General features: G+C 39.5%; 2 protein-coding genes across 2 annotated transcripts; one reads left to right on the top strand and one right to left on the bottom strand.

Moving 5' to 3' along the window:
* The first annotated feature begins 523 nt into the window (after positions 1–523).
* LOC103960660 (pentatricopeptide repeat-containing protein At5g55740, chloroplastic) lies at positions 524–3,309 on the top strand. The gene is made up of 2 exons (XM_009373140.3): positions 524–3,162; positions 3,271–3,309. The coding sequence occupies exon 1, from the start codon at positions 595–597 to the stop codon at positions 3,109–3,111; it is 2,517 nt and encodes an 838-aa protein (XP_009371415.2). The 5' UTR covers positions 524–594; the 3' UTR covers positions 3,112–3,162; positions 3,271–3,309.
* A 5,875-nt stretch (positions 3,310–9,184) lies between these two features.
* On the bottom strand, positions 9,185–12,812 carry LOC103960661 (probable inactive receptor kinase At2g26730). The gene is made up of 2 exons (XM_009373142.3): positions 11,375–12,812; positions 9,185–10,175 (listed from the first exon to the last, which is right to left on the bottom strand). Exons 1-2 carry the CDS (start codon positions 12,672–12,674, stop codon positions 9,508–9,510), a joined length of 1,968 nt encoding a protein of 655 aa, XP_009371417.2. The 5' UTR covers positions 12,675–12,812; the 3' UTR covers positions 9,185–9,507.

The following is a 12,812-nucleotide window of genomic DNA, read 5'->3' as shown; positions in this document are numbered from 1 at the left end:
TTTCTTACTTTGGTCGGTTTCATTGTAAGTTAATTGATCGCTTCAGTCTTTCTTGATGTGCTATGTTGTATTTCGTTTCCAAGAAAATAACATTCTCTAAATCACCTCTCTAATAGAGGTAAGGCTCATCAATACATGCGGGTCACATATCTGTTAGAGAGATGGTATAAATATGGTACGAAAAAAAAATAATAATAAGAGTAGCATTTTTGAAGAAAATCATGGTTTTTTATTGTTTCTTTATTAAGTACTTTTAAACTTTAGTAGGGATTTTGGCATGGAAAAAAAATATGAAAGGGCAAAAGGATAAAATGAATGTGAGGAAATTATTTTTTCTTATCGTATATATACATAAACACATATACGTATTGTAACGTCTAGCCCAAGGCCCCAATACAACAAAACAAGAGTTAACCCTTAGTTCTATGGACCGATGGATCTTCGTGCTTGTAGCCCAGGTTTCAATCTGAGGCCCAAATTGCAACTTCTGACCCAAACAAAATTTATATTGACGACAATACCCTTCCTGCTTTCGGTGGCATTAACGGCCAACCATATCCTGCTCCCTTGCTTCCTCTGCTTCAAGCTTTGGCTATGGCTTCTCTCTTCCCAAACACCACAATTCCCAACCCAAACGTCTCTCTCCCCAAACACTCTCTTCCCACAGAACCCCACAAAATCTCACAAACCCAATTCACAAAACCCCCAGAAAATGCGAAAAGCAATCAAATTCTGTACCAATCGTACTTTAGTCGCATGTCATCTCTCTGCAAGCAAGGCCAAATTCAACAGGCTGTGGACTTGGTCACCGAAATGGAGCTCAAAAACCTCCGCATCGGGCCTGAAGTCTACGGCGAGCTCCTCCAGGGGTGCGTCTACGAGCGAGCTCTTCAAACGGGTAGGCAAATTCACGCTCAGATTGTCAAGAAAGGTGCCATCTTTGCGATGAATGAGTACATTGAAACCAAGTTAGTGATTTTCTACGCGAAATGCGATAATCCGGAGGCTTCAAATAGTTTGTTTAGGAGGGTGAGGTTCAAAAATGTGTTTTCTTGGGCTGCTGTTATTGGGTTGAATTGCAGGAAGGGTTTTCATCAAGAGGCTTTGCTAGGGTTTAGGGAAATGCAGGAAAATGGGTTGCTGCCGGACAATTTTGTGCTTCCGAATGTGTTGAAGGCTTGTGGTGGTTTGGAGTGGATTCGGATTGGGAAAGTGGTTCATGGGTTGGTGGTGAAGTTGGGTTGTGGTGGGTGTGTGTTTGTTGCTAGTAGTCTTGTGGATATGTATGGAAAATGTGGGGAGGTGGAGGATGCAAGAAAGGTGTTTGATGGTATGCCCGAAAGAAATGCAGTCGCTTGGAATTCGATGATTGTGGGTTATGTACAAAACGGTTTGAATGAGGAAGCTATTGAGGTGTTTTATGAGATGAGGGAGGAAGGAGTTGAGCCCACTCAAGTTACTATATCGAGCTTTCTTTCTGCTTCGGCTAATTTAGGCGCATTACAAGACGGTAAGCAAGGTCATGCAATTGCCGTGATATGTGGAATAGAAATGACGACCAATTTGGGGAGTTCTCTTATAAACTTTTATTCCAAGGTTGGTTTGATTGAGGATGCTGAATCGGTTTTTAGTAGGATGCTTGAGAAAGATGTGGTCACATGGAATTTGCTCATATCTGGATATGTGCAAATTGGGGAAGTTGACAAAGCACTGAATATGTGCCGTTTAATGAGACTGGAAAACTTGAGGTTTGACTCTGTATGTCTTGCAACCTTAATGTCTGCTTTTGCAGATACGCGTAATTTGAAGTTGGGTAAGGAAGGACATTGCTATTGTGTAAGGAACAACCTTGAATCCGACGTGGTTGTTGTGAGTAGCATTGTAGACATGTATGCCAAATGTGAGAAAATCGGTTGTGCAAGACGAGTTTTCAACTCTTCGATAATGAAAGATCTTATTCTGTGGAACACAATGCTGGCTGCTTTTGCAGAATTGGGTCACAGTGGTGAGGGCTTAAATTTGTTCTATCAGATGCAGCTAGAAAGCGTGCCGCCAAATGTGATATCATGGAACTCTCTGATTTTAGGGTTTCTGAATAGTGGCCAGGTTAATGAGGCTAAAGATATGTTTTTGCAAATGCAGTCCCTTGGAGTCCAACCTAACCTGGTCACTTGGACTACCCTGATCTCGGGCCTGGCTAGGAGTGGTTTTGGCTACGAAGCGATTCTAACATTCCAGCGGATGCAAGAAGCTGGAGTTAAACCGAATGTTGTGAGCATTATTGGTGTACTCTTGGCTTGCATAAACTTGGCATCATTACAGATTGGAAGAGCCTTACATGGATATTTGATACGGCATTCACTCTACTTGTCAATTCCAATCGCGACCTCTTTGGTAAATATGTACGCTAAATGTGGCAATAGAGATCAAGCGAAGAGGGTGTTTGATATGATTCCTGACAAGGAGTTACCAATCTACAATGCAATGATTTCCGGTTTTGCATTACACGGTCAAGCTGTGGAAGCTCTTGCACTATATCGGTGCTTAAAAGAAGAAGGTTTGAAACCTGACAACATAACCTTTACCAATGCGTTATACGCATGTAGCCATGCCATGATGGTTAGTGAAGGGTTGGAGCTTTTTGTTGATATGGTGTCCAATCACAATATAAATCCGAGTATAGAGCATTATGGCTGTATGGTTAGCCTTCTTTCGCGGTGTGGAGATCTGGATGAAGCTTTTAGGCTCATTAGCACGATGCCTTACAAGCCTGATGTGCAGATATTGGGATCATTACTTGCTGCTTGTAGGGAACACAATAAGATCGAACTTGAAGAGTATCTATCCAATCAAATACTGAAATTACAGCCAGACAATTCCGGAAACTATGTAGCAATGTCAAATGCATATGCAGCTGTAGGAAGATGGGATGAGGTTAAAAAGGTGAGGCAGTTAATGAAAGAAAGGGGCTTGCGAAAAATTCCCGGATGCAGCTGGATTCAAGTCGGAGAAGAACTTAATGTGTTTGTTGCTGGTGACAAGTCACACCCTGAAACTGAAGAAATCTATACGACATTGGCATTGTTGCGAATGGAAATGTCTTTTCGCTGATGTCTTCCTTCAAACTATACTCGTCCTTTCGAATGCTGCTGCTTTCCCTCGGTGGGTGGGATCTGTAAATACAAAATACTGAATCTTATGTGTATTTCGTTTGAAAACTATACGGTTTCTGTGACTGATTGTATGCTGTATTTCTTCAACAAACGATAGGAAAACCAGAAAGATAATTTTACAACAGGTCATTATCTATCCACAACAAGCCCAATGTCTCCTAACCTAATATCAAACCGGAGACCACCTCTTATCAAGTAAAGACGGAGGGCCGCTAAACCATCTGATCATCGTCTGCTGTGTTGGCTATCGCTTTCACATGGGAATTTGAGTGTAGACCTCCAAGGAGTCCTTTTCTTTGGCACTGAGAAGTACAAAGAACTCAAGAAATGCTTGAACTGTTGAAGCAACGAGACCCACAATTCAATAAAAAGTGTGATGAGCTGGGTGTGATGCTTGCTTTTTACGTAGCTATTCTTTAATTATTGGCCAGAAAAAGGCGGGAAACTAATACAACTGAAGAGCAAAGCAGAGAATTGAGCAGTTGATTAACTTTTTCTAGGGTTTCACTATTTACTTCGTCAAGTACGTGAACATGAGCAAGAACGTGTAGCCCATGACTCAACTGATTAAGTGTATTTGTCGATACATCCGAACTTGTGTACTTGAATTTCCGCTCCCCAAGTGTAATTTTTAGGGGAAAAACATTTGCTTTCTCAGTCACTAGTACGTACCTTGTTCCATGTGGGAACAAGGGTAACATGTCATGCTATTTTTCCAAACAGATCAAAGTAGCACGGACCTTGTTTCATGTGGGAACATGGGTAAGATGTCATGCTATTTTTCCAAACAGATCAAAGTTGTTTCACTATTTGCTTCATCGAGTACATGAATAAGAGTTAGGGATGTACAACTGAAGTGATTAAGAGCATTTTTTATCGCATTTGAGCATATGTATTTAATTCCCCGCTCTCCGAAATATTAGCCGCTATCTTAATTTGCTATTAAATTTGGTTGGTTGGGTTGGATATGACTTGAGAACAACTTCTAATAATTTGAAGATTCTTGTTTCTTGATAGATGACCTAAACATGCATATTATTCATAGTTCATCAATCTGATGCTGTAGGTGGAGACAAAATAGGCACAGTACTCTTGATGTTAAATTCAACTGTTAAGATAATTATTTATTTGAATTCCTACAGCCCAAATTTAAACCCTATAAGTTACAACCATATATTTGTTTTTAGTAACTTCAAAGTATTACTTTGAAGGTAAGTAACTGTAAAGGGTGGTACTATCCACACACATATTTTTACTTTCCACACATTTTTTGTTAATTTCTGTCATTAGATATTCTTCAATTCACTTGTTTCGATGGCCAAAAATTTAGATGAGTGTTTGAGAGGTAAAAAGAGATGTGTCGATAACACCACCAACTATAAATATATATAATGTTGAACTTGTAGGTAGGCAATGGTCAATCATACATTGTCATCCACTTCTCATTTGTATTTAATTGGTACATTTCCTTTCGTGAAGGAGCAAAAATATGTCAACAATTGTTTTTTTGTATTCTTTTCTCTCTGTATTGCAGATGCAAGTTAGGTCATTTGATAAACATTTGTGCTGGCCTTTGGCATCAAGGTTCAAGATTCTCTTCCTATAATTTAGAATATCACATGTGATCAAAGAATGGTAAATGAAATTTATCGTCCTTTGCATCCGAATTTGAATTCCGTCACCATTTCAAATAAAAAAGTTCCCAACACATGCATACTCTCTAGAACCTAACTTTCTGAACCCACCAAAACCTTAATATGGAAATAAATTACTGAATTAAAATACCAAATGCTGAAGTTTTAGGCAAACTGTGTTCCAACAGAATTTAGGTTTCTTCAAACATGAACTTTCTGTAATTAGGTTAACCATGCATTCCTTGCACTATTGAGCATTATCCAATATCTTGTAACTCCGACTAGGTCCTCCTTCATCTGTGTCTAGGGCTACGGTGTTTGGTGAACTGCACACACTTTTTTTGTATTTTTTGTCAAACGATAGATTTATTAGATTAGATGTTAGATTAGACAGCCGATGAAGTTTAAATCCACGCCATGGTTAAGGACAACATTCTTTTCCATCACTGTAGTAGATGGCTACTTGTGTGAACTGCACACACACACACACACCCCTTTCTATCTTGCATGGACCACACAAAACCAAGCTTTTTCCACATTGACTAATAATTTTCAAGCTTCATTAAACTGGTGTCAGACTTCCCCTTCTCACATCGTAAGTATCGCTTCGGCTTTCAGATTAGACCGACATTCAAGGTCTGTCAAATAGAAAAACAAAAAATCTGTAACCAACTTGAAAGGAGAAGATGTATTAGTCATTCATAAACTTATTTATTCTTCTAATATCCTGAATTATCCATCCCAATATAATTCTAAAGACCAAACGAGGATTAAGTAAAGAAAAAAAACTTGTCATGAAACAAGTGTGTCATGTATAACTCACGTATCGCTTGAATATAGAAAATGCGAGATATTCCTTTTATTTTCGAAGTGTTGACATGAACGAAAATCCAAGGAAAATGAAACAAAAATTGGGTCATATCATGCTACCCAATTGGCACACTCCCTCACTGCAACCTTCACAATCAGTTGGAATTAAGCAAAGAGTCATGTCTTAAACCGTCTTGTTTAACTTTATCCACAATAACACAAGCATATAATCTTTGAAGAATCTCAGTCAATAGTATTTCCCCTAAAAAAAACCAATTTCTAATTAAAGGTGTCAAGTGACTGTCATGTCCCATACGGAACTCCAAGAACTTAAGCATGGATGTTCACATTTGGGTTTATTTGAAACTGCTTTAAAATAATTAAATTTTAAGATGATTGAAAGAGTTTTAAAAACATTTAACGTGAATTTGTAAGAAACACTAATTATATGCCTCTTTCATGAAGTACTAAAGTGTTTTTTTCAAAGTTCACTTGCATTTTTACTAAGGATTGGTTCTAAAAACATTTTTATCAAAAGTGCGTCCAGCTACTTTAAATGTGCTTCTAAACAAGCTGTATATTATGCATGTTATTATCAAGTAAATATCACTTAGATAACTTAATCTTCTGATTGATTCGTTACATTAACAACAGACAAAATTAGAAGGAAAATGTCAATTTTTTTTTGCGACCACAAGCTGCTGGCGTCCAACTTTCGGTGCATCAAAACCATGAAAATTGAGGCTTTCCGAAGGAGGCACGTGCATGCTTTGACCTACACATATTTGGACGGTAATTTTGTTCTCACGGTTGAGTTAAGAGTAATCATATTTAGTTCTCAATAGTTGACCAATTAGCAATTTACAAAGAAGATTAGGAGTTAAGGATTCTTTAGAATATCAATGGATTATGGATAAGTTGAGTAGCATGTAGTGTTTGAGAAATTCTAAGAAGACTCTGTCAAAAGTGAGACTTTTTATGAACTCTTCATCATTCATCATCTTTTTTGACACAAAGAATTATAAGGTTGGCACTGGAATTGACGTAAAACAATGAGCGACAGATGGTCCAACTTTAAAAGAGTTTTCTTAGCATTTCACTTGTATTTTTTAGAAAGTTATGCAAGCATTTCTCTAGCATTTCCCTTGTATTTTTTAGAAAGTTATGCAAGCATTTCTCTTAAACCAAACAGGTGCAGAATTTTAATTTTCAAAAATTAAGCGATAAAGGATATGACCGAAGTAAATCTTTTTTATTTGTTTTTAAGTCAACGGCCGAAGTAAAATTGGTATAAGCATATATATGAAACGAATTGGTACGAAAACTATAGGATTTTGGTTGAGCCTTTTCAATTTAAGTGATAGTGAGTGCACATGATCAGACACGTCTCTTAACGTATAAATTAGAGTTTATTTGTCAAAGATATTTAAAATTGGAGAATTTTTGTTCAAGATTCACGTCATTGAGTACGAACATGTTGTCATTTTTTTTTCTTATTTAAAAAAAAAAAAAGAGCAACTAGTGACAAGTTACGGTTATCTATTATTTTCCTGCCCGTTACCACATTCAAGTGGACTCACCAACTCAGAATATCAAACCTGAAACCTCTCATATTTTGTACAAACATGATGTCAGGCTGTGGTAAGTTGCATATGTACTATCATTATTTTTTATTTTGTATGATCAATAAAACATGTTGGCGAAAGATAGAAGTTAGAAATTTCATTGATTTGAAAGTAATTTTTCCATGAAAGCAATTGTCTAACATTTTTAAATACACCCGTTTTATACAGAGATATTTCATTAGCGAGTAGACGAGTGACGAAACACAAGGGCCCCTGAAGGGGAAGGCTTGGGGCTTCTGGAGGAAGATAGAAAAAGACGAAAGGAGGATTAATGAATAAAGTTGGGTCCCAAGGACCCTGGACCCTGATGGACGGATGGAGATTGACGCATGGGAGAGGTGGGGCCTCTGTTTATCATGCGAATCAACGGCTGAGATTTTTCCTAGAGGTCAAAACTCACTCTTTTCTTCTACTCAGTCGGTCAGGCAATAAAAAGAAGTAAAAAGAGAAAGCTGGCCAGGCTGTCACTATTCCTTCACAGGACCCACAGATAAAGGGACAAATGCTGAGCCACGTGGCAAACTATCCCCCCACATACCGTCACAGCGACCTCCTACACCGCCGATTCCGGACTCGACGGTACTGATTTTCAATCATTGAGCTGCTTCATTAATAACTACTTGGCACACCGTAAGTGGTGTGGCATACAATTATGAAGAGAATGCGATGCCGCTGTGAGAGTATTCATAGAGCTACGGCATTCCATTATAACAACATTTTCGAGGTTTTTTTTAGTTCAAATGGTATATGAGATTGATATAATTTTTCATTTTGACATCTCTGATTTGAAATCGATAGAAGTGATTTCTAAGACTGTTCATTGTCGATCATTTTGGTCATTATGTGAAAATCTCCGTTAAGTTGAAGAAACTACTAGTTTAAGAGGTGGGGCTGATTTGACACAAATATCCTTAATTTAACGGAGATTTCTCACATAATAGCCAAAAGGATTGACGGTGACTAATTTCAAGACGACTTCTATCGATTTTATATCTCAAAGACTAAAGTAAAGAGTTAAACCAATTTTAATGATTATTTTGGATAAAAAAACCTATTTGCAATTAATCATACAATCATGGAGCCTCTTCCTTAATCAGCACTTTTGTAAGATGGATGCGCTGTTGTAATATTATTGAATTGAAATAAGTCATAATGGCCTATAAGTTTTTTTTTTTTTTTTGGTAGTGCTATCTACACATCTATTTTCACTTCTTACACATCACTTTTAATTTATGACCGTCAGATAGAATAAATTGAAGAAAATGAATAACAAAAAATTAACAAAGGATGTGAGAAGTAAAAAAAAAATGTGTGAATAGCACTATCCTTTTGTTTGCACACTACTTGACTCTTTACATATAAAAAGTTAATCTTTCTACAAGGACACATTATTACTGTGCAAATGTCATATCTAAAAAATTTATTCAATTTAACGATCAACTGTGAAGATGTTATTTGTTACCAACGATTTAATTTACACACAGATAACAAAACAAATTTGAAAATGAATAAGAATTGATTGTGGCTCACTACAAAGATGACTAACAATTCCAATTATGACGTAAGCGTCTTACGTCACCAAGACAAGAAGAATAGCTTCATAATTTGTAACCAAATATTGTCCTTTTATTTTCCTTCCAATGCGAACGTTGATACAACAGAAAAATTACTTCTTTGTGACTTAATGATTACAAATTTGAATCGTGAAAATATCTTAAAACAAGTGTAAGACTCTTTACGATGGATATTTATCTCTCACGTCTCTTAAAACGGGAACCTTGTTACCCAGATAAGGGCGTTTTTGTTTTGAGTGATGGGCCATAATTTAATAAGAATTTTTTTAGGGGAAATTTTCAAAAAAGTTGGCTGCAGGAGCTGGATTCCAATAAAACAAAAATGGACCAATAAAAAAGTACACGTAAAAACAACAAAGAGCCATGTGTAACGAGACAGAAATTCTGAATCATAAAATTAAAAATAATAAAAGTAAAAACCAAAAGTCCATCAAATGGTCAATTCCAATCAGCTCATGGAACTCCCCCACGGGCCCCACCCCCGAAAACTTCATAAACAAAATAAACCCTCCCTCCCACGTCGCACCTGTAAAAATAATTGCCACAATTAAAAAAATAAAAATTCCAAAAAAAAAAAAAAAACAGATATTGGGCCCACCACAAATACACAACATTGCCTTATGTCCTTCCGTTTCCGATCCTTTACAATTTTTTCTTCCTTTTTTTCTCTTTTTTAAATCGAGATTATTCCCTAAGGCGTGGGTGTGACGCTGGGTGGGGTCCTCGACCCAGCGGGAGGAGTATGACCGTCCGATCCTTTCGAAGGATCATCGGACGACTGTCGTAACCCGTCATCGGTCTCGGCCCGGTTCATATCTTCGATCATCCGGACCACCTCCTGCATTGCGGGTCTTTGATCGGGTACCGTGGACACGCACGCCATGGCGATCTGTAAAAGCTGCACCATCTCCTCCTCAATGTTATGGTACCTCATCAGCTCCACGTCGAACACCTCCGCCGTCCACTCCTCCCGGACCACCGACTGCACCCACCGTGGCAAATCGATCCCCTCCTCCCCCAGCGACGCCTGATTGGGCGCTTTCCCGGTTAACAGCTCCAGCAGCAACACGCCAAAACTGTACACGTCGGATTTGAACGTGACCTTTCGGGTCTCCACCACCTCCGGCGCGCGGTATCCCGCCACCCGGTTCGGCGGCGTCGAAGTCCCGAAGAGCGGGTTGAGCCCGAAGTCGGAAACGGAAGCGTCGTTGTCGGGTCGGAGGAGGATGTTGGAGGATTTAATGTTGCCGTGGACCACCTTGCCTGACACGTGGAGGTGAGCTATTCCTCTTGCCGCGCTCAGCGCTATTTTCATGCGGTTGTCCCAGTCTAGTGGCGTCCGGCCTGAGCCTCTACTCCCTGCAACCAAATCAAAATCTTTTTGTTTAGGCCTCCGAATTATTATCTGTTTTCTTTTTAGAGAAACCTACATTCTAAAATTATTTAATGCTAAAGTAGCGGTATTTTAACTCAATCAATCACGAAAATATTAAGAAATTATTATTAGCATTCTAGAAATTTAATTTGACACTTCAAAATGTTGTATAATTAGAAAAAAAATACTCTTCTAATAAACGTAGAATGAAAATTTTGAAATGTAACTATTCTTAAATATTATCATATGCATGAAAGATTGATTTAGGCCACTACATTGACGTGCCAAGCGAAGGTAATTTTTTCTCTTAATTTAAGAGAGACGAATCATATGTAGCGGGCAAAAGCGCAAACTCGCAACATATTTGCATCGAATTGTTCGTAACTTTAATGAACTGCTTGTTTATTTTTAATTTTAATTTTTAATTTTTAATTTTGATAGATATCTTTTACCTTTTCCTAAAAAGACGTAAAAAGCCTTTGCACAGAAAATAAAAGAGAAAGGTGAAATAATGTCGGTGACCAGACCACCATGGTCCATGGTGAATCATGACGACAACTTCATGTTTCTCTTTTTATATCCAAATTTTTATTTATTTTGCTCTAAAAACGAAAAATAAAAACATTTATGCGTATAGCTTTAGATTGCTGCGGTTTTTTCGAAAACTTATTTCTGCCGTGCATTAAGTAATGATTTTTTAAAACGTATTATAGAAATTAAAATTATTGTTAAAATTTAACTCCATTTTCCATCCGGTTATTATTAAAATAATTTTTAAAGGTAAACTACTGCTAAATCTGAAAGTTAATGTCTAGAGATTATAATTTTTATAATAAGCAGATATTTAATTTTTGCAAAACCATTTTAATTGCTAACTTAGAAAGCCGATTTTGGTGAAATAAAAAACCAATACCAAACCGGCATAAGAATGTTTGCACAGAAACATCAATATCCCAGTGATTTCAGCGCACCCACCGCCGATCAGAAAATCCAGAAACTGAAGAATTATAAAATATAAAAAAAAACCCCAAAGTTAATTTTCTATGGAATTATACGTACGAGAACTACATTTATTCCCTCGGATTAAAACGATTAAGTTTTAATTATATAAAAAATAATCAGCATTAAATTGAATAATTAAAAAATGGAAAAATTAAGGGGAAATTCGGAATCGAAATCGTACCGTGGAGAAGGGCAGACAAGCTGCCGGCGGACATGTAATCGGAGACGAGCAATTTCTCGTCCTTGGAGAAGTAAAACGCTCGCAGCGGCACCACATTGTCGTGCTTAATCTTCCCAAGAACCTCCATTGTCATCTCGAACTCTCTCTTCGTAACCACCACGTCCTTAAGCCGCTTCACCACCACCGTCGTCCCTTCCTCCAGCACCGCCTTGTACGACGTCCCCACGCTTCCCTTCCCCAAAACCTCAGCCGACGCTCTCAACAAGTCCTCCAAATCGAAGCTGTAAACTCCGCCGTTGAAGAACACAAGTTTGTTTCTCTCCGCCTCGGTGGACCCGCCCGTGATGTCGTCTTTCGAGGATGATGTTCCAGCCTCCGTCTCTACCGACCGTGCGGCCACAGGTGGCTTTGGGGCCTTCGCCGGCTGCTGGCGGCGCCGTTTCCGGAGGCAGAGGAAGAGTATGAGGAGAAGTAGGAACAGGGCTAGAGCGGACCCCACGGCGATGGCGACAATGGCGGCGGTAGAGAGCTTCTTGGACTTTTTGTGGACTGGGATTATGGGCGGGGACTCGGGCGACGGAGCGGGAGCAGGGAAAAACGGGTTGCACTGCTTAAGCGGGCCACCGCAAAGATCTAAGTTTCCAGAGAATGCAGAGGCGGGAAAGTGTGATAGCGATTCCGGGATTGAGCCGTTGAGTTTGTTGTTTGAAACGCTAAAGTTGGTCAGATTGGGAGCTGGGATGCTGGGCAGCTTGCCAGAGAAACCGTTGTTTTGAAGAAAGAGTCCGGTCAGGTGGCTCAGGTTGCTGACGGCAAATGGAATCGGACCGGTGAACTTGTTGGAGCTGAGATCGAGCCTGTTCAACCGCTCCAACTGGGTCAGCCCGGTCGGAAACTCACCCGATAATTGATTCCCCTGGAGGTAGAGGCTGCGGAGCAGAGTCAGGTTGGAGAAATCGGCGGGGATGGGGCCGAAGAGTCGGTTAGAACGGAGACTGAGAACCCGGAGCTGAGTCAGCCGGCCGAGCGTGTTGGGCGGAACCGACCCGACGAGACCGACACCCGGGAGGCGGAGGGAGTAGACGTAGGACTGGTTGTCGTCGCATTTAATTCCGACCCAGGTGCAGGCCGAAACCGACGCGTTCCATTGGACCCGGTTCGCATGTGGCGTCCGGGTAAGAAACGCAAGGAGGGCTTGCTTGTCCTGAATCGGCTCCGAGTTGACTCGCTCGCCACTCAGTGACAGAAGCGTAATCAGAAGAAAACCCACCACAGTAGCAGCACTAAAACTCACTGCCATTATATTTCTAAAAATAAAATACACATAAAAGGAAGAAGAAAAGTGGGCGTTGTCTCAACAGTGGTTTGGACCGAAGCAATAGGTGGTTTGCCGGCGCTTCTGTAGACGGCGGTGAATGGGTTTCCGGTGAATACCCAT

Source organism: the organism of the source record quoted next, unplaced genomic scaffold (genome assembly GCF_019419815.1).
Source record: "Pyrus x bretschneideri cultivar Hongxiangsu unplaced genomic scaffold, Pyrus_bretschneideri_v1 Contig44, whole genome shotgun sequence".
In the NCBI taxonomy this organism is placed as follows: Eukaryota; Viridiplantae; Streptophyta; class Magnoliopsida; order Rosales; family Rosaceae; genus Pyrus; species Pyrus x bretschneideri.
The sequence above is the reverse complement of the archived record's forward strand: the minus strand, read 5'-3'. Positions and strand labels throughout refer to the sequence as shown.

What these genes read in the sequence shown, in the direction of transcription:
- LOC103960660 (XM_009373140.3), top strand. Translation starts at nt 595, where the DNA reads ATGGCTTCTCTCTTCCCAAACACCACAATTCCCAACCCAAACGTCTCT.
- LOC103960661 (XM_009373142.3), bottom strand. Translation starts at nt 12,674, where the DNA reads ATGGCAGTGAGTTTTAGTGCTGCTACTGTGGTGGGTTTTCTTCTGATT. An exon ending in CTTGTCTGCCCTTCTCCACG is followed by an intron (nt 10,176 to 11,374) that starts GTACGATTTCGA and finishes ATTTGGTTGCAG; the next exon opens with GGAGTAGAGGCTCAGGCCGG.